The sequence below is a fragment of the Vanessa cardui genome, chromosome 19, assembly GCF_905220365.1.
Source record: "Vanessa cardui chromosome 19, ilVanCard2.1, whole genome shotgun sequence".
NCBI lineage: Eukaryota > Metazoa > Arthropoda > Insecta > Lepidoptera > Nymphalidae > Vanessa > Vanessa cardui.
Window position 1 is genome coordinate 4,424,292 of NC_061141.1, and position 23,430 is coordinate 4,447,721.

At 30.0% G+C, this 23,430-nt stretch overlaps 1 protein-coding gene across 1 annotated transcript in view; it reads left to right on the plus strand.

Moving 5' to 3' along the window:
• LOC124538113 (paired box protein Pax-6-like) overlaps positions 1-23,430 on the plus strand; it is a 46,406-nt gene that overhangs the window by 11,983 nt on the left and 10,993 nt on the right. Inside the window, exon 4 of the mRNA XM_047115115.1 lies at positions 16,534-16,789. Coding sequence (XP_046971071.1) covers positions 16,534-16,789 — 256 coding nt within the window. The remainder of the gene's footprint in view (positions 1-16,533; positions 16,790-23,430) is intronic.

The following is a 23,430-nucleotide window of genomic DNA, read 5'->3' on the forward strand; positions in this document are numbered from 1 at the left end:
TTAATTACTTAAGTTATTAATTGCGGGATATTTATCACATTTAGAAAAAGTCTCGTGAACAAGATACTACGTTCGTAGATAATGGCGAAATAGCGAGCTACACCGAATAAAAATAAATAACATGGTAAATAGCCCGCAATTAATAACTTTAGTAATAAAAATAACCATGTTAATTTAAAATCTTAACAAAAAAAAGTAATATATACTGTATGAAATAAGTTATCAAATTATAACCAGTATCATAAGTAACGTTATTTTAGGTGGTACTTATAATCAGAGATATTCGTATATTGAACGCTGTAAAGTCATGCGATCAGCTTATAACTAGAGTACTGAGTAGGTATCTACTTATGTAAGAAGTGTTCTTAATAAATGAGAATTAAAATTGATTATTTCCTTATAATTTCTTAGCGTAATATTATCATATTTACACATGTACATACATATACATGCTACGATTATCTTGACATTTAACTCAAGTCAGTCCTGATTATATAAAAAAGCCTCCTCTTCCATTGAGGAGAGGGCTTGGAACATATTCCACCACGCTGTTCCAATGCTGGTTGGTGGAATGCACATGTGGCAGAATTTCGATGAAATTAAGACACATGCAGGTTTCCTCACGATGTTTTTCTTCGCCGCCGAGCACGAGATGAATTATAAACACAAATTAAGCACATATATATACATATATAGTGGTGCTTTCGTGGGTTTTGAACCCGCAAACAAGCGTTCTAATCACTGGGTCATCTCAGCTCAAGCCTGTTTATATAGACGTCAAAAATAAAGTATAAATCACATTATTTTTCTTTATACTATATAATATTTCTTTTACGTCATTTTATTAGTATTTACTCAGATTGTTACATTACAGTATATGTAATATCTGGTACTGACTGTATGCTTAAATCTATTTTATTAACTTACTTCTATAAATAATACTTCGATTCCAATATTGTGGACCAGTAATATTTCCACCAGTGAACTCCAATAAACTTCGTCAAACAATAAAATTTAATATGATCTAAATTCCCCACACATAATAAGTTAATTACAAGGTAAGATGCAATAAGGGTTGGCGACACGTGCACAAACCGGCGGACGCTCCGCCCACCGTACTTATAACTATAATTATCTATTTTATTAGAAATCATACAACATGATATACCAACCTGTAAATAAAGGCAAAATCTTATACATACTGCATGTAATAATAAAATAGCTCTTTTTTACTCAATGCATTTGTATACACGGTACATATACCAAAATAACATTTTTTACAATTTTTGTCTATCTGTTTATTCCGGCTAATCCTTGGAACTGCTGGACAGATTTTGACGGGACTTTCACTGGCAAATAACTGATACAATAAGGAGTCACTTAGGCTACAATAATATGTTTTTTTTTTGTTAAATTCAAACGTGTACAAGGTCGCAGGCTCAGCTGGTAAAAAATAAAAAAACAACTGACTAGGTTACATTTAATAAAATTGGAGTATCTGTTTGTATTATTAAAATAACCACTTTTCACTAAATGCATATGTTATGTACCCGATACATATACTAAGTAAACATTATTCACAATCATTGTCCGGCTTTGGAACCGATTTTGTCTGGACTTTCTCTGGCAGATAGCTGATATAATGAGGAGTAACTTAGGCTACAAAAAAAACCTTTTTTGTTAAATTCAAATGCGCACAAAGTCACGAGCAGATATACTTATTTCTAAAATTTGGAATTTATTATATTTAAATAAACATGAATATAAACAAAAATTATATTTTTAATTGTTTTTGTATTGTTACCAGAACTAAAAATTTGTTTACAAAATATTAGCTCTATCAGGTTAGAACGGCAATAAAATACCAAAAACATTTTGTTAGATTTTATCTGTATATACATTTTTGAAAACTGAATATAATTTATTATATAAATAAACCGTTTGAAAACGAATGTAAAGCAGCTCTCCAATATTCAAGTCTGTGAAAAAGGTTTTATATAGTACTGAAATTAGCCTCACGATTCACTTATCAATCACTTAAGGTCAAGGAACCCAATAACTAGATCTCCATTTAAAAATATTATCACTAACTAGCAGCACTACGATATTGATATTGGAAAATGATTCCTAATACTAATGGGATACGATCGAATATTTCTTAAAATAATGGCTAATCCTTATTGAACTTAAATCGCAATCGATGTTATTCAAAAATGATATTTATAGTTATGTTCATAAGAGTTAATATAAGTGAGTATTAGTCGGTTCGTATTGCGTTGCTCTTAAAGGCGATATTGCAATATACTATTTAGGATGATCGGATGAGGGGATGAAACGATGCGAGATAAGTATGGCACGGGCACGTGCGAGTTAGAAACATGCAATTTTTGTATCCGACCCCCTTATTATTATTGACTTGAACATGTTTTAGCATTTCTCAAGTGTTTTATTGGCATTTTGATACTTTTTATTGGTTCTATAATTTAAATGGCGTTTGAACGAATTTGTTTATGCATTCTAAATTCGTTATTGTTAGAAATAATATTTCATTTATTTCTTTACGTTACATTTATTTTATTGATTTTAATAATAATAATATCTATAATGAACGTATATTATAGAGCAGATTTGATATCGTTAATTTGCTAAAATTCAGAACAAAAAAGCTCTTCACTATTTAATTACTCTTTTTGATATTTTATCTGAAGAATTTGTCATTAATTTTTATTTTTCAATGAAGTTTTTTGCAATTATATTTTAAAATAGCATATATTTGAGTCAACAGTCTCATTGTCAATTTTTTAATTAACTAGATTTTTCTGTAGTTAAAGTATGTTCTGTCATATACAATATGTTACAAGGAAGTTGTCGTTTCTTATATTAATATTACAGCATTTAAATAAATTTAGAATATACAACTAAACTTACTCCTAATCTAATACATAGAAAATTCTATAAACAAACAGATATTTTATATTAAATGAAATTATATAGACATCCGTAGCCAGCGAAGGGATTGTGTATATTAACGCTTAATCCTACCGTTCTGCCCACTCCTCTTCAAATAATGCCACTCGAGTCTGATCCCACACGTACGGACAGCACAAAAATGTGGTCAGCATACACGAACGAATATTTTGCTAAAATTTATATTTAATCTTGAAAATATTTATTCATATGTTCTATGAGACAGTAAGCTTTAGGTCTACATAGGAAGTTTCCGATGTCCTTCTTCTGACACACACAGAATTATCATTACGCTCATATTATAGATATGTATTAAGCTTCTGTTAAGTATACATAGAAAATAGAAAGATATATAGAGAAATAAATCGTTTTTATTTTATGTAGCACATGTAGAAACATTTTACGTCACAGTCATCGTCAGCCATAGTTGTTTACTGCTGACCGTACTCTACTAAAATACAACAAATGTGATTATTCAGCTCTTAATTCTCTATGTTTTCAAAACCTAAGCATGCCTACATAACTACGTATATATTTTTAACATGTTTCTATACATCAAATTATAATAGCTTAAATATCCACTTATGTCATATGTGCTTACATATATAATGAAGAATAAATATAAATATGTAGGATGAAATTCCCTTTAATTCATGTGCGACAATTACTAAAGATTTATTTCAATTATTTTAATTATACATTTTTTTGCTGACCGTACAAGTACGAATAGAACTTCAACAGATACTTGATAAGATAAAATACGAGATAAGAATCAACTTGCAACATATTGGGGTACACGAAATTAAACGAATTTGTTTGGAAGCATTATGTTTCAAATAACCGGAATGGAATCAAATAAGCTTATGAGTCTATAGTTTTAAATATATTATTTTAAACTTATTAGTAGAGTATCGTAATGTAGAGCAACATAGATTAAGAATTACTTTAATTAGAAATAATTTGTGTACAAGTTAGTTATATTTATTTATTTATTTATAATGCTACACTGTATACGTATCATTTAAGAAATGTGTCCCAATTCGATATTACAGCACTTTAAAAAAAACACAAATTTAGGAAATCTATCCATGTTATAATATAATACTAAATTCTATACGATATAAATTTTGAAACAAGTTGAAATTTTTACCTATAAAAAACAAACGTTATCCCCAATTTTACCTACAGCATAATAGTTCCTCGGATTTCAAATTATGTCCATAAGAAATTACATCTAAATCACCTGAATTTGATAAACCAACTTTTCCACAAACAATTTAAGAAATACTACTGTACTTTATGTGTATAGGATTAATTGCTAGTTTAGAAAAAGTCGTGAATAAATATTTCTAATAAAAAACTTTACACTGTGAAACATTGAATAACTTGTTTCATAGTATACTCGGTTTGTGTTGTGGTTAATAAACACGATTATCTTAAACGAAAGTACAGTAATAATCCTTAATCCCACTGCTGGGCTAACTTTTAAGCGGTTGGTTCGGCTTCATCCATTCCAGTGGTTCACAGTGGGTTGATGGAACACATGTCGCAGAATTTAAATTGACATAATCAGGTTTATTCGCCATATTGCATTTCACCGCAAACTACGAGATGATTTGTGATAAAATGAATGATCTTCTTAAATTTGCTTATATATTATATCTACATACCTACTTGAAATCTAAGTTACAAATCGTGATGCTTCATACTGAAGTATAGAACTAGAAAAACTCCTTTGGAATTATTTGAGAAGTTGTTTTTTTGTAGTGGAACTGTACTAAACTGTTACACCATAATTTATTAGTAGGTATAGGTAGGTAGTTGTACCTATCTAGTTTACCACGCAGAACCACCACTACCGAACAGCAATATTTAGTAGTGTTATGTTCCGGTTTGAAGGAGTGGGAGACATAAATACTTCGTCCTCAAAGTTGGTTTATGCAATCGTATGTCAAGAGGCGGTGGTGACCACTTAGCATAAAGTGCCATCCACCAGTCTACCTACATATTTAAAACACAAAAACATACTTACAAAAATACTATTTTCGGACTTTTATTACAAATATAACTATAAACATATAACCGCTTGTAAATTATTTAAGTTAAATTATAACATCAACGCAAATTAAATTCCCTTAAATACGTAAATGTTGTTTATCAAAGAAAGCCTAAACGCCTGATTATGACTGTAGAAGTTTGATCGTTTGATGTTCAGTCAGGCGGGAGGGCCCAAAGAATGCCTTGTGGGGACCCCGGACTGTCTTGAACTGGCTTAAGATATAAACAAATGTTTACTAGAAACGCTACATGTATACCGTTATAGAATAGAATTTTCTTTAGGTATACTGTATTTTATTTATAGAATGAATATTTAATTTCAATTAAAATTTATTAAATTTATTTGCTAGTTAAAAAAGTATCAAATTATTTATTCAAATATTGAGCTATATTTAGTTTTTTAAAATAATAATAAATATATCAAACAAAAAATAACAAATATATAATAAACAATGAATTTTATATTTTGTTTGAAAATTTATCGACAAAGTAATGATGTTCTCCTTTATTCGCAAAAGTTATGAAATATTAGGATTTTTCTAATAAATTTATGCCTCTGAAATGTACAATATATATAAATATATTATTACATATAATAAATTAATTATAAAAAACTACTTATCATGTAATGACGTACTTCTATATTTTCAAATCTAATCTTAGATGTGATTTACATGAATTAAAAATATAGTCAAAATTTTTATGTATAATATTATCTTTTTTTATTTATATTAAATATATACGTGTAACAGACAACTAACAAAATATGAAGCTCAAAACACTTGGTAGTTACCTACAAGGAGTTCAATTTGTGATTTAAAATATGTATATCTTTAATACATATATTATCGACTATCTATTTATCTTGATCGATTCCATTTAATAACTACATTGATTTAAAATATAATTCAAGTCAAGAACGAAATTACAACATTCGATATTTTTGAAAATCGAATCGTAAAAAAAGTTAAATATCAGCCTATGAATCTGAGTTATTTGTTTTTTAAATAAAATCTTATTTAGTCGTTAGGGTGCGTCCCTCGGCGTGGCACTCAAATATCGACATATGTTATGAGTTTTACGCGAGCTTAATTTTAATCCACTTCGCTCTCAGTAGTTACGTAATATGGTTTATAGTGAAGAAATAGATTTTAAAATATATTATTAAAACTACTCGGTTTAATACACCAATGTTTCGATTACCTTATCTTTAATAAATTTATTTTATACATACTGCATATGTAATGTGATGCTTCAGAAAATGATGACTTATAAACTACTGATTTGATAATATCATTAAACAATAAGCAGATTTTCGATACGTTTTTCCATCTAACAGTATATCAACCAATTTTCATTGGTAAAAAACAATGTGCGAAATGGTTGAACATTAGGACTATTCTGTAACAATAAACTCGAATCTCGACGCAGAAAAGGAGAGAAAAAGGTAGAATGTTACATGTGACATTGACTAAAATAAATATAAAAAACTATTACAAATATTAATATTTTTTACTTAATAATCAATTTATTAAATGTTACTTGTTATTAGTTAATTAAATGGGTCAAATAATCACCAATATTATTTATTTTTTTTATTATTAATAAACAAACATTTTATCAACTAACCAGTCTTTGAAGTAATCAAAAATATATAAAAGCGATACTAAAAAGTAAAAATTATTTTTTATTTCAATTGTACAAATTAACGTTATATTATAATAATATGTAATCGAATTAATATACATTGTATATTAATTATAAATGCAATAATAGCTTTATATATTATTTTTAGTAGACGATTGAGTTCATAAATTAAATAGAAATGAAAGACTATGATACACAGATTAATGTGATTTTAAACGTCGAACAGGATTAGCACTGTTGTTATATCTCGAGATCCCAATCAAAAACGATATTCCCACTAACGCCAGTCAAATTAAACTCGAAAACTGAAAACAATGAATCGATAAGCCTTTTGTGGCGAGCATAACGTATGTATCAAAGCGAATATTGGCTGTATGTGACTAATGTTAGATACGGCTCAAACGAGTAAGCCATTCATTAGCCAATCAGGGATTAGCGTTCCTGGGATACCATTGAATAGTCATATTATCGGTCGGGATGAATACTCGATTTACGATTGTATAACTTCAATAACTAGCGGCTTAACTAAACACAAATATACTTATTTGCTTAAACCATTTTGATTTCATAGTACATATTCCAAATGCATATCAAATCAAATCAACATATATTTTAATCAAGTAGACTTTGACAAACACTTTCGAATCGTCATTTAACAACTATATTAAGTGAAGCTACCACCGATAGAGCTTTTACATAAGAACATATTAACTGAATAACTATATATATTTATATATTGTCATCTTCCGTTTCTATGGTAACTAACGAATGAGTACATCTTCAAGGACCAAACCCGTAATTTTAAAGGTGGTTTACTATAGTCAGATGACCCTTAGAGTTTTAAATTTATATCTCCTCAGCGTAAAGTTTTATTATGATATTATTATAACAATTTATATAAAATACTTGAGTTTAATATTAAACAAATTTAAATAAGTACATACATATAAAAGTAACTATATGAGTACAAACAATACTTGAAAATCAAATTTAATATGACAGTCAATTGAAATTTAAAAGAATAATCTTCAATATAACCTACGAATAAGCTACGCCGTAGCCATTTGCTACGTTAAAACTAAAAACATTATATTGATTTTTGTCATTAATATTATATTTATTTAAATTAAAATAACATTTTATAAGTTTATGAATTTTATTTTGATAATGGTTATATGTTTAAAGGGTGTCCAAAAATAGTGTATCAAGATCCCTTGTGCGGTATTGACGAAATTTAGAGCGATTTTACAATAATTTCACAGATGACACTGCACCCTAAAAAGAAATCGTACGTTGACAGCGAAATCATCCAACAATGGATCTCATCTGAATCAGAGTTCACAGTCATTACGATGCCCTTCGAGTTAACATGAGTTATGACTTATTACCGTACCTACCCCAGAACGAACGTCCCTACAGCCCATGTCACTGCATTGTCACCTACTAAATTTACGAATGTGGTAACACAGAAGTCATAGGGATGACCGGTGTTTCTATCTCACTCACGCGTATAGAAATATAACGCCGTCTTGCTCTATCGATATTTATTATAATTTTATGCGGCGGACGCTGTGCAGTGTCGCTTTTGTATTTAAACGATGTCCTCTCGGGGTTTTTGTTGTTCAAGGGTGGGTATTAAATGTAATAACACTATCGAGATGCGTAACTGTTGAATATTTATGAGGTTTTTTTTTTTCGATTGTACGCGAGATTTGATTTGACGATTATGGATCGTCAGTTGTCCGTAATTAAGGGAGCCGCAAGTGATGTTAGTACGGCTTAAACGCTACTTGGTTTGTTTAATGTTTCTGAATTCATTTGAATATGAAATGATTTATAGTGTATCTATCATTACTACAAATAAAACATATAGGATTGTTTTCCATCTATGGTTCTATTATATTTGCAGCTTTATACTTTAACATTTTATAGAATAATAGCAAATGATTATTAAAGAAGACACATCTTATTAACAACTATTATGTCAGTTGCATATGAATATTATTTACAATAACAGGAATATCAAAATAAAATTATTTTGGGAAATATAATAAACAATACCTTACAAATTTTAATGTAATACATTTTAGTATAGTACATTATTAATTGATGATAAATATAAAAAAAAAAATATTGCTGATATTTTTTGACGCGAAGCTGGACTGGACCAACGTTATCTTGAGCATTTACAACGGGAAACACTCTGAGCTCTTTTTGTACCTCAAAGATGTGTTATAAACGTAGCAACGATTTGTTTATAATATTCAATAACATAGCTATATCTATATCTATGCAATATACATTTAAGAAAATATTTCTTAATGTATAACAAAAAAAATAATTAAATAATGACAGCAGCACAATTAATAACAATAAAAAAGGCCACCTACTAAGAATCTGATCGTTGTAGAAATTTCAAAATTCATTCGCAACGAAAAAATAACATTTCTTTGAATCGTATCAATGTATACGTAGGTACTCGTATATAACAGGCGTTAAACCGAAAATTTTTCGCCCCAAACAAAAGTAACGAATATTTGAACAAAACATAAACGGCTCTAAAATAATGTTCCGTTCTATCATTCTTAACCATTCATGCGTTCATCCCCGCGTAGAACGCAATAATACACTATTATACTACATTATTAATAATAATAGTGACGTTTATTGTCATTAAAATAAAATCATCGAGTATCGACGGTTCGCGAAGTTAACACAATCGACTTTTGCTATTCGGTTGACTCTCAAAGACGTACGCGTGATTGTATTGACCCCTCAATTGTTCCACTTCATTATGGGGATTTTAAAGAACTAATAAATATTTTAATAATACGCCAAGTATTACTATAGTTTATTTGTTGTATAAGTTGTTTATGTTAATTAAACTATTGAAAATTGTTTGGTTGAAGAATCTCTTTATATTAATCTAAGATTTTAAATTTAAATTTGTTGTAAACGTCTAAACGTATACTAACGTATTAATTAAATCAGTGGGATTAATTAAAACTATAACTAAAAATGTCGTAGGTACTAATGTTTATAACAATTACTTATTAATGTTTTAACTTATTATATATGACTGCATAAATTTTAAACAAATGAGTTCCGTTAAATCAATTAATATTATTATCAATTTAATTATAGTTAAATAATTAAATTGATAAAATGAACTTACCCATAGCAAATATGTCAAATAAACAAATGTATACAAAAATTAAATTAAATAAATAAATACGACTAAAAAATTAAATAACCTATCTTAAAACAATATACGCAGTCGAAAAATAACTACGTGGCTATTTATTTTTAGTTTTGATTTTTTTTTTGGTTATGAGAAACCGTATTCAAGTAAATCTAAATTGAATTTAAGGAATAATTAATTGGGTATAATATATATCACAAGCCAGTTTAAACGATGACTTTGATTCAAATTATTTTTTTTTCAACTAGTAACACTGGGCTTAATATTATTTATAAAAGAAGATATGAAGAGTTGATAGCGTTATGAATGAATAGAAAATATTTGCATAAATATAATGCAAATACACGACGAATATAAACTTCGCTTATAACTTCGATAATCGATAGACTTTCATTAATTGATATCAAAACCGTCATCGATTACACTCGATCACATGTTTACGTCCGGAACAATTATTCTCTACGCATCCTTTCATCCCTCGGATACCCTTATCCGTGTCATAAAATAATATGAAACAAATCAATAATCAATTTTCCGCCAGCTCGGCCGTGTGCTATTTTTGTCGGATTTTATTATTCTGGCAACACTCTTAAGTCTAGCGGAAAATGTGACAACTGGAAAGAGGAGTAAATCGTCAAAATTTATTATACATTTGTAATTTTATGAAGCTGTAGAGTTAAAATAAATTATGTCAATTTTTTTTTTTATAATTTACTCGTACGTTTAATATTTATTTATGCTGACAATAATTACACGAAACATTAAATATAAATATAATTAATTTATATATCAACATCATACTTATCATCATTTATATAGCAGTAACAATTTAAAGGAAATTTATCTCACTGAATTATTCTAAAATTGTACGTGTAAATTTACTCAAATGAACTAAATACCTTAGTTTATTATTTGAATAGCTAGATAGATCTAACGGGCCATCTTGGCGTGTGTGATAGATCTTTTTGACACTTACAAATGTCATTGTACTTAACTAATGTGCTTGTACTTAAAAATAGTGACTAACAGTTAGCAAGTTTTTTGTAAATGCGTTCATAACTTTGAAAGTATATCTAGACATATAAAATAAAAAAATAAAAACAAATCTATATTCATAGCACATATTAAAATAATTTACATTTGACGTATTATAAATTACGTATTAAATATTTATTTTTCAAATAGAAAATGCTTACAATTCTTTTTTTAAATATAAAATAAAAAAAAATTGACAGAAAAGTAATATTTAAATATAGAAGTAGCTTTAATATTTCATAAGTTTTAATAAATACAGACGATTGCCATAAACGTACGGTCATAAATTTAAATTAATCCGAGTTGCTTAAACGTGTTTTGAATATAAAATAAATTACATTACAACGTGCACCTACCGTCAAACGGAAAAGTAAAAAGTATGAAAGGTGCCCCCTAAATACCGGGTGAGGTGAAGCGGTAAAATTATCTTATATTTGCTCAGACTCCGTGAACGTAGGGCGAGAATACTTTTCAATAAGCTTAAACAGCGATTTTTTTTTTATTTTCGCGACCCATCTTGTAAAGAACGTTTTGTAAAACGGAACGCGCAAATAGAGGGTCTGTATTGATCGATTCGATTTTGTAATATTCAAAGGAATTATTAATTTTGTTTCGTTGTCACCTGATATTAATTCGTTATTTATATTCAAAAATATATTTATTTATATAGTATATTTGAACGTTAAATATTTACGGTAAATAGTTTAAGATTAATCGACCTCAGTTATAGAAACGCGAGTTTTTTTTTAATTATACAGTAAAAAACAGTATTTCTACGATATTTTTTTTTAAAAAAACGTATTGTCTTTCAAAACAACAGTGAAATATTTAAAAATGGAATTTACAATTACTGGAATCACTAAAATGACTACAGCACGGCACCGTATACAACGCTCGCCTACTTAGTTTAGTATTTTGATCCGAGTCGAAAAAAGCAGTGCATTACCGTCATTGTTGGGAACAGGGGTCGTCAACAATGGGCAACCTGCTGGGCGTATTGTGCGCCAAGTCGGCACTTTGCGAGTCAATATTTTGGGTGACTTTTACTCTCTTCAGATGTTCTCAACCTTTGCAACGTAAGCGAACAACTGCGCACCTTTCCGCGCTTTGCATTTCATTGATTACGCTTTTGTTTTATTTTATTTTTTTTTTTTGTATTTTGAATTTCGAATTCATCCGAGAAATCGAAGTATGTTTTGAATCAGCCTTTGTTTATTGTTATGTGAGATTGAGAGTATTGGAATGTGAATATGATTCATAGGTGTTCATTTTTTTAACTACTATTTTTCCTGAACGTAATGCACAATATAAAAATTAAATTGAAATTAAAAGCTTAACTTTAAAAATAGTGTAACTGTATTTGTGTTGTATTTTATTGTATTTTACTATATAAAATAGTAAAATTTTAACGACGACCAAATTACTTCTGGAATTTAAAGATCCGATGTCGGGCTTCTCTTAAACAATATGCATATTCTTTTATCCGCACTGTTTTTTTTTTCAAACAGATGTTGTGAATTCCTTAAATATATTTTAATTTATTTCCCATAATAAAATTATAATACACAAACTTCTTCATATAATTGGAATAATGGTAACCGCACAACGCCCCATGTTAAAGACTTACGCCTCCTGAAAAAAAAAAATCCCGCCCATCTCAAGATGACAGCGCGAGTCAACACTTAATTCGCGCCATTCCCACGATTCGAAATTTAAATTTAATTGTCGTAACTATTGTGTGCAATCAAAGAAATGGGTCAATACTTAAGCTCATAAATCGTATTGTTTGATTGAGACTTATAGGCAGTTTGTCAATACGCGGTGCATTGCGCCCCGGCGGGGCTTCCAGTGCCTTATTATTGTATATTGACTAGTCTAAGGTGTTTTGGGGCACAATTGGTATTCGGTCTTTTGAATGAAATGATATGCAACCGTTTATTAGGCGATTTCTCATGGGTGTTTATTGAAGTATGAATGTTGAATTGGATTAATTAAGTCTCGACGTCTGCTATATTTTAATCCTGTTAACGTTATTAATATACAAAACATTACGAATTTTCGGATTCGAAATTTTAGTGACATTTTTAAATTTAATTTTAAACACAACTGCGATAGTAGTGAAATAATTTATTATTAACTTTTATTGTTTTTGTTTTCAATTATGAAGTTTTTTTTTTTAATCCTTTACTTGACTTATGATTTGGGATTGGCGAATATCCGTCTATAACTCAGTGATTACTCTTTAAATATACAATTCAAAATTATATCTTATAAATGGGAATCAATTAATATTGTACTTATAAATATTCTCAAATATTAATGTGTCTTTATTATTTCTTTGTTAATAAAATAGAACAGTACAATACTAACTTATAGTAGTAATACTATTTTATGGGATTGATGTAGGTACCTGTGTAGAACAAAAGTTCCAAAATTTAATAAGAAAACAGCATTCATACTTTATTAAATAAATCTGTGTAAAATTATTTGTAATTTTTATTAAAAGTTTTTATTAATTTAAAGTCTAAATTTTGTAATTATTTTTTCTTAAAATTTTCAAGGTAAAACACAATAAATTATAAATAAACTACTAAATACAACAACAACAACAACAGCCTGTAAATTCCCACTGCTGGGCTAAAGGCCTCCTCTCCCTTTGAGGAGAAGGTTTGGAACATTTTCCACCACGCTGTTCCAATGCGGGTTGGTGGAATACACATGTGGCAGAATTTCTATGAAATATGTCACATGCAGGTTTCCTCACAATGTTTTCCTTCACCGCTGAGCACGAGATGAATTATAAAGACAAATTAAGCACATGAATCAGCGGTGCTTGCCTGGGTTTGAACCCGCAATCATCGGTTAAGATGCACGTGTTCTAACCGCTGGGCCATCTCGACTCTCCAACTACTACTAAATAACTACGTGCTACTAACTACTAAATAACTACGTGCAAATTTGGCTTATTTACTTTAAATCAGTATTAAGTAGTGTGGGTATCATTGAATTACTTTAATCCTTAATCAAAGAATTTTTTTTTCAAAGATTAATAAAAAAAGCGCCATCCTTTATAATCCTTTCCAAATTCACAAAAAGTAAGGATCTAAAACCGCTACTAGTATTCATTTAAGGTTGAATCTTTTGTGCCTCATTTGAGTTCAATCGAGTAAAACCGCCTATTAAAAAAAAATAATTCGTGTGTACATATGAGTACATAAACAAATATTGAAGGGTTATTTATTAATTGGTGAATTAAGCGAGTACAATCGTGGAAACAAATCATTGGGCGTGTAAATCGAATTAGGACCTTTTACGTGTATGCAAGACTTTTTATGCAAACGTTTTTCACACATGGTCACACTTGCACGGATCGCTTGGTTACGTCTATGGTTTTTTTTAAAAAGCTTTGCTTACAAAACATTACAATGCAATCGCAAAAATATTTATCAATTAACTAGAATTTTAATTATAAAAATAAATAATTTAATTTTTATTCAAAATTATGTTAATATATTATTTATGATTTACTAATTCAATCAACGTAATTGAATTGTCGATTCCAATACAAAAGAGAAATTAATCAATAATTGCTTTATTTTATTTAGCCAATAAATTAATTGTCTGTGATTTAGCTAAACAAAACAATTGCAAATAATATTTAATTATCTCGAGCAATTGGCCGTCAACTTTGCTGTTTCGTTCAGTAGCTTGTTAAAAATTTCCATTTCATTTTGTTTTTAAACTTGTAACATCTCAACCCTTCTGAGGAATCATTTTTCTAGTTGAGTAATCGAAACTTCGATCGGAGAATTTTAATTAGACAGCTTGTTAAAATGTTCTCATTGAACAATTTTTATCGTTATTAGTTTACCGGTAAATTTCATGGAATAAATATTTCTATATTCTATGGATTCAGGATAAAGTTTATTTGATAAATCTAACAATTGGTGCTAAATGTTCTGTAAGAATTAATTTTATCTGAAATATTGACTATTTAATAAAATATGATATCAATAATAAAGTATATCCTATAGATTGTACCATTTTAAAATGAATGTATTACCTCTTTTGTCTCTCAATACGTTAATAAAAAAAATATTATCATCAATACTATAAAACTGTCTACTTCGATCATAGAAAAAAAAATAAAAACGTTCGTTTTTCGAACGTGCCGCGCTTTCTCGGTCCATCGGGCATCTCGGCAGCTGCCAGTCAGCGAGCGGCGCGGACCACCGCGGCTGTATATCGAGTTACCATCTATCGTCTTACGGACTTCGCCTTCCTGTCCTACGTCTAAGTTACGCGCTACGTCCGTTTCGCGCGCTGTCACATGACAGTGACAGTTGGTAGGCCCGCGGACATTTTTGGTTTTCCTTTATCGCAAGGCTGGGTGGGCTATCGGTTAACACTCGTTTAGTATTGAATTTCATATTTAATTAAATTTATTTTGACATTCTGATGAAATTATTAGGAGATATAAAGTTATATAACTACAAAATGCGAAAGTACTAAGAATAGAAAAGCACCCGGTGTTGACTGCGATTTTTTTAAATTTTGTGTGGAGCAGATATTTCAGATATTATATTATTAGTTTCTCTTTAATTATTGCAATAACACTTAAAAACTGTCATAGGTACAATAATTAATGGAATAGTAAAGTAAAGAAGTAAAGAATATACAATTTATTGCCATAACATTGATCCATAATGTTCAATACAAGATATTATATTCTATTCATTTGGTTTTTTTTTTTTTTTAATAAGGCTATTGTGTTAGTCAGGCTAAGGTATTTTCAGTAGGTATTTAGTTCAAACAATGACTTAAAAAAAGTATAAACGAATGTATTTTATGGAATCGCATATACGATACCTAAGGCGTAGTTATCAACCCGTTGCACGCCTCTCTGATCGCATGTCGTCACTACGCTTTATCGAACATCGATACAGTGTCGTGACTCGATAACGATGTTTGGTTATTCTATAATAACAAAAAATATTTTAATCTGAGAAAACTAGAAAGTTTAAATTTAAACGAGAGGCATTCGATTTTTTGAAATATATTCTGGTAGGTTTTTATGTATTTCATACTAAATTATGTCTTTCTAAAGGTATAAAAATATATGAATAAACTGTGATTTTGCGTCAAATTTGCCAAGGGTATTATATACATACTTACATGCTTTTGTGTATTGCCAGTACAAAACAAAAATGATATTAAGCATAATCCATTGTGTTTTTAATCAAGTTTAACACTTATTTATTTATATTTGAATACCATGCAATGCCCGACTTATGTAGCCAACTCTTTATAAAGGTAAAGTAAGTAAAGTAAATTTCCCACTGTCCGGCACACCGGGTTCGGAACATATTTCACCACGCTGTTCCAATGCGGGTTGGTGGAATGCACATGTGGCAGAATTTCGATGAAATTAGACACAAGAAGGTTTCCTCGCGATGTTTTCCTTCACCGCGGAGCACAAGATGAATTATAAACACAATTAAGCACATATATATAGCGTTGCTTGCCTGGGTTTGAACTCGCAATCATCGGTAAAGATGCACGCGTTCTAACCACTGGGATATCTCGACTCGATATTATGTAATAAAATGTTTCTAATTCTCCAGGTGTCATCAATCAATCGAGTACTTCGCAACCTCGCGGCTCAGAAAGAAAAGTCGAATAATCAGCAAACAAACGATTGCTCGACGCCTGTTTACGAACGGCTTCGGCTGCTTGGCACACCAGGGTCGGCTCCGGCTTGGCCGAGAAGCCCCTGGCCCTCGCAGATCGATACTAGAACGCCGCCATATCAGCTGCATAGTTTGAGTCCTGGACCTCAAGCTATGTGTAATGGAACAGAGTTGCCCGTTTTAAAAAAAGGTAAGCAAATATTCGTATATAAAGGGTGAACAGACTCATATTTATTCAAAGTATATATACGCACACATTCATATGTAATGTTGCTTGTGCAAAAAAAATGAAAACTCATAACCACTGGCCGCAGACACGAATAATTAAAAAAAGCCAGCAAAAAGGGCAGAGCATCCGCAACGGTCACACTGTCTGCGTTGAAACACAACTTTTTTCACAACTCGCCGGCATTTTGATAGTCGATTTGCGGCTCCCCCCTAGTGGGGGCGACCCGCCTCCGGTACCGTCAAAAACATTACTCTGTTCATCCACTTGGAAGATTTAATTTTCATTTTTATCTCAAACATCCCCCTTTGTAGTGGTCTGTAGTCAGTATCCAATTAGGTGGCTTTGAACATTTTTCTCGAACTCGCTAAATTCGGCTTGATGTTATGGAATTTTTTAATTTTCGATACTTACAATTGGTGATTACTTTATTAACCAACCAAACGGTTGTAGAAGTTTGGCGTAAGATCTGCGGTTGGAAAATTTTAAAAAAATTGAACTGTCAAAAATGCAAGATGACTAATCACAATGAGTACAGATTAAAATAACCAGAAATAAACTGACAGATTAGAAATTTACCTACACTAAAATTCATTGCGAATGGGCTTAACAACCAATTTTTTTTTTTAATATCACGAAATGACAAAGATGTAACTCAAACGTACATATGAATTAAAACCTTAAATGCATAAGTCGTTATAACGTAAATCTAAAAAAGCTGAGTTGCTTTTGTTAGGGTAAAGGTCGCGAAAACGGTCAGCTCGGAACGTATCACAAACGGTAGTTCATACACACATTAGGAAATACCGCAATACCTGTTTACCGTGAAAGTGGCTTTGTAATACGATATGGTCTATGTCTCGGTTGTTAACAACTTGAGTGGTCAACTACTCGTAATAATAATTAGGTAATAAGAAGTATCATATGAGAACAGAAAAATATAATAATAATTACGTAATATTTTTTAAATAAAAAATAAAATAAAAATGACATTGAGGAATAACGTATAATCAGAGCAAGAAAACCTTCGTCAGTTTTCCTTTTTAATTAATTCCTTTATCAAGTCTTAAACTCTTAGTACCTTTTGAATCTAAATACTAAATCATTGCGATGCAATATGTTATTCTCAATCAGTAAAGTAGATTATCACTCATACTGAACACACAAAAATAGATCTTAAAGTGTCGAACCTTTTGTTACCCCAACTGTACATAGTTTGAAATCCGTACTTATTATAAGATAATGAACCTGACCGATACGGTACCAGACTAAATATGCTCAAAATAATAGTCGAATTTCGCTTAAACCGAAACAGGCATTACTAGTAGAGGTATTTGGCAAACCTTAAAAAGAAGGATAGCATTAGTATTTTTCCTTACATTTTTTTACAAAAACTTTAACATCCAAAAAATTTTCAATAGAACACATAGGTACATCTTTATATTTTTGTAATGGAAATTATAATACTAATTATGTGTTTTATATAAATCCCAGGAGGTACTGAGATTGACTTCAAAGCGTATCCCCCGGCGTTTAATGTTACAAGACATATATTATATTGTAATTTGACAAGACACTATGTATATTGTAATTTGGGATTCCGTTTGAATTACCTTTGCTTGTTTTAAGGCTTTTTTTTAAAGTAAAATCGATATTTTAAGATCCTTACTTTTTTTGCTGGCCGTTTTGAAAATCGATCTTATTTCTGACAAGCAATGACATGGGTGTTTTAAAAAAGAAGAAATTATTTTATAATTATAAAAAAGAATGTATAAAATATCAATTTATTGATTATGTAGCTTCTGCACAATATCATAAACACTTCAAAATTAAAAACCGGTTAATCTCATAATTATGTATGTTTTCTTCTTTTGACATTAGAAAAAGAAAAACACTATTTAATTTTGTTCAAAACTATAAAAAAATACAAACTAATTATGAAAAAACAAAAAATCTAAATTCCTAAAAAAATCATTTTGTAATTGAATTTTCGATTTCAATCAATAACAATAACGATCACCATAAAATCGTTAAGTCAATAAAACTCTACACCTTATACAGACAAACGGACAAGGTCAAAGAACGGCAGTTAAAGATAAATACATTAAGGAGACAAAACTAAATAAACCGTTTCGAATAAAAGGGAGGCTGGGCACTGATAAATTCTGAAGAAGCGAGACAGACATACGCGAAATTACCAATGCCAGAAAAAGATGCAAAATCGTCTGGTCTCCTAAGATAAGGCGAAGAAAAATGTCGCGAGATATTTATTCGCAGGGTCTCTAGATAAATGGTTATTATGGGGTTCCGTAGTAGTAAATTAGTGAGATGTATTGTTTGTTGAATATTTATTATAGCGGTTGACCGCTGGGGCGCCGAAATGGACCGAAATAAGAACAAATCTACTAAACTTTAAGTTTCAGTTCACTAAGATACACTTGAAAGTTAGAACTTGTACCAAAAGAAGCTATTAATTATTATGTAGAGACTTCGGGTTCGGAACATGCTTATGGCCTAATTAGGAACAAACCACATTATTTATATCCTTTTCTCATCCTTATGCATTTATCAGTCATTCCTTTCTAAACCTCTTACTATACTTACTTTTAACATCCCTAATTACTAATTCTTTTTTAAACGTGATCACTGCAACTGTCAGCTTTGTAGATATACAACTATATCATTGAGCTTATAAAAGATCTCTGATAGAGCCATGAACTATTATAACAAATCTTTTTTAGTAAAATTCAATGAATTTTTCACATAAGACAAGATATAAGAAAAACGAAAATGCTCTATAGTGTTAGTGAAACTATACCTATAAGTTATACATTACCTAGGTGTTACTGGTACTGTATAGAACTATGTAACTGTTAATATGAAGTCATATTTTTCTAAGCTTTGTAAAAACTCTTGACAGATTTTCTGTTTTTTTATACATAAACCAAATATTTATATTCCATACTTTATTTCTATATATTTTGCATAATATATGAGTAAGGAATATTATTCAGAACCATTTTAAATATCTGGTCCGGTTCAAGAGAGCGCAATTTATTTGTGTTAATATCTATAAATCAAGATTGTTTGCTAATTAATTTTGAATGAAGAAATCAATTTTTTGTCATGATGTAGTTAGACAGATATGAAAATTATGGTAAGTAGGTATATAGTATTAGTAAACCGTAAAGTAGGAACTATCAATTTGTCTTCAGTCATAATTAATGATTTCAATAAGTTGATTTTATTTGTTTAGCTTTCAAAATAACTAATCAAAATAAAAAAAAAAAACGAATTCTCAATTTAAATTCCGTTAATCATAAAGCCGCAAGCATTAAATTAATTGTAAAAACTCTTAATACTCGTAAAGCGAAATAAAGCGGAATTCACTTTAATACTAGTGAATTAAAGGTAAGGTTGTCCTCACATATACTCATATACTATACAAGAATAGATTACAAGAATAAATCTTAAAAGTCATACAAGAATAATACTTAAATTATGTAAACGAAAAATTTTAACCGATATTCTTTCCTACACTTTCTATAGTCTGATAAAGAACGAGATATAAAATCAACAGAGAGTCTCGTATGTGATTCTATATCATTAAACAGCTGTAGCTGTATAAGCTATACAGATACAGCTTAAGTGCAAATAATGTCCTGATCAAACTAAAGTATTGACGTGCAATCTCAAAGATCAGCCAAGTATGACGTAGCCCATTACAGTGCAGGCGGGTGTGCGCAATCACAGACAATATCCATTCCCTCACTTTCATAGACCGAAGAGGCAGCATACCAAAACCTGAGATCGGACCTGTGTCAGTCTGTGACTGTATCTGTGAAATACTTGACATTAGTCAACGTCTATATAATATTTATTTAAAATGACAGCTTGTTAATATCCCGAAGCTAAGATAAAACCTCTCCCTTTGAAGAGAAGGTTTTTGAGTTTATTCCTCTGCTGCTCCATTATAGAATACACATGTGGTAGAATTACATAGAAATTAAACTCATGCACAGTGCACTCTCTTTCGTTCGCCATCGAGCACAAGATCAATAAAAAAGATAAATTAAGCACGTATCTATGCTTGAAATTTGGAAGAACAGGCCACGGCATATAGGAACCGATATAAGCGTTACTACTTGTCCAATAATATATGTACTAAAAGTTTCCTGAAACGCGCTGTATCTTCTAATATAAGTTTTAAGTATATGAGCTTAGTAGATTATGGAGATAAACATTACTACAGCGTCACAAATTCGCTTCCAGCCGTCTATACGCTTAGATCTTTTAAACTACGGAACAGATTTTAATGCGGTTTTAATTAATATACAATGATTCAAAATGAAGGTATATAGATTAATAGTAGAGGACTCTACAATAGTTGAGTTGTATAATTTTGTCTTTCCTCGTCGGAAAAAAACAGTTTTTTAATATATTTGATTTTAAATTTACAGTTTTTTTTATTACTAAAAGTATTTTTTTATTAATACGGGATATTTAACATGCTTTTTTTTATTTTTATTTGGTAGAACTCGATATTACGACATTATCAACGATAGATAAAATAATAAGTTTTTAATGTTTGGTCTTCAATGCAAAAGCTGTCTATAGAACCTTATTGTACTCGTGTGAAGCCGAGACGGGCAGTAAAATGCTATTTATAGCAGAAATATAAATAATCAACCAAAAAAAAAATAACTACAATATATTATCACATCTAAATCTCCTGCGTAACTCTAGTTAGACATTCTAATGTCTGATAAGAATACTTCAGAATTGTATTTTTTTTCTAATATATAACTTTCATTACGTATTTTTTAAAGCTAACTAGATATTTCTTTGAAATTCAAATATCATTAAAAGTCTAACACCCAAGCGCCTTCTGAAATATTAGTAAATGAAATAAACATCAAATTGCGGGGTTATTTGAAAACCTTCATTCAAAACACCCATAATTAATAATATTGAATATACCACACGACATATTACAGATTTCTAATCCAAACATACAATACTACATAATGTTTATATATGAATACAAGGCCAGAATCCTATGTACACATACGCCGGCGAGCTCAAAGTGCGCCGGGCGGTTCCAACCCTTTGATCTGCCGCTCGTATGGAATGGCTATATACTAGCAGCCCTTCTATTTCGGTATACCGTCTTAGAGCTATATCTGTTTCAAGGTATGTTTAATATGAATGCTTTTTATAGGATTAGAATAATGTCACTTAGTTTCTGTAAAGGAATTCATGGCAGATGTATCAAATAAGAATGTCAGTTCACATTATATTTTTTAAATACTTACATGAGAAGATCTTATAGAGAGTGAAAATAACGCTACGTTTTTTTAAGACCTTATAATAAATGCCTTTTAATAGTATAAGGTTTCTGCAAAGCGCTTTCAGATCTGTCGATAATCTTTAAATTATATTTGATAATCTATATTAGAGACTTTTAACATACATAATGTTTATAAGAAAACCATAATGTTCGTATACAAACATCTTATCAAATGTTACTTAAAAAAAAAAGAAGTATACTTACTCTTACAAATACAAATGAGATGCAAATTCCGTTTATTAAATATTAATTTATACCTACAGATTAATTTTACAATATTAAGACGTTATATAGTTATAAAAGAGTATTTAGTTGCATTCATATTGTTTAAGTTTTAGACCATATTTATACTCAAACATACATAAAAACAAGTACATACATGCGTAGTCTAAAAAGGCTTTTATAATTTAAATATACTTTACTCCTATCCTTATAGTATTTAAAAAAAAAGAACAATTACAATAAAAAGACTACTTACTACGTCAATATTAAAATAACTAATAAATTTTAATTCCAAGTATAAATTTTAAAAATGGAACTACAATATCAATAACGTAATTTGCCTTTGCGCAAATAACCTGTATCAGTACCGCATTAATGACATAACCAATAGAACAAAACACCGGACAGCCACTTCCCTATCCCAATCCTCTGAAACAAGATGAAAGCCCATACGAAACGCACACGCATAATAGCAATTAAATCTGCCTTCATTACCTATCACCCCTTTCGGGATAACCGTACGACGAAACATTGTGCGTCTCGCGTTTTATATTTAATTAAATTTTCAGAGTAAAACCGCTTTGGTTTTACCTTCATCGTTGTCATTTAATTGTATTTTAATGATAGAAACACTGTTTTAAACACGAAAAATTATTATGATTTTTTTAATGATATTCTTTACGTATGTATTTGGCACGTTGCTATATTGTTTAACAAAAGAAAAACTACTGTCATTTTTTATTTGTAAGAAACAGATAATAAACAAATATTGTCTATTACCACAAAATCATTCATACGAATGGTCAAATAAACAAGTTGAAATGATGCGAGCGGTTAAAAGCGCACGGTGGTTAGACGAGCGGGAGTTACAAAGGGTTTGTGGGGGGCAATAACGCATGAAACAGGATTAAAACATGGAAATATTCGTTAAAGGGCTGTTTTCAACCCCTCGCACGCTTACATGTAATTATAGCTGTTAATTTGAGAGAGGAACGGGATGTGAGAGGATTCGTAAACGTTACTATTTAGTAAA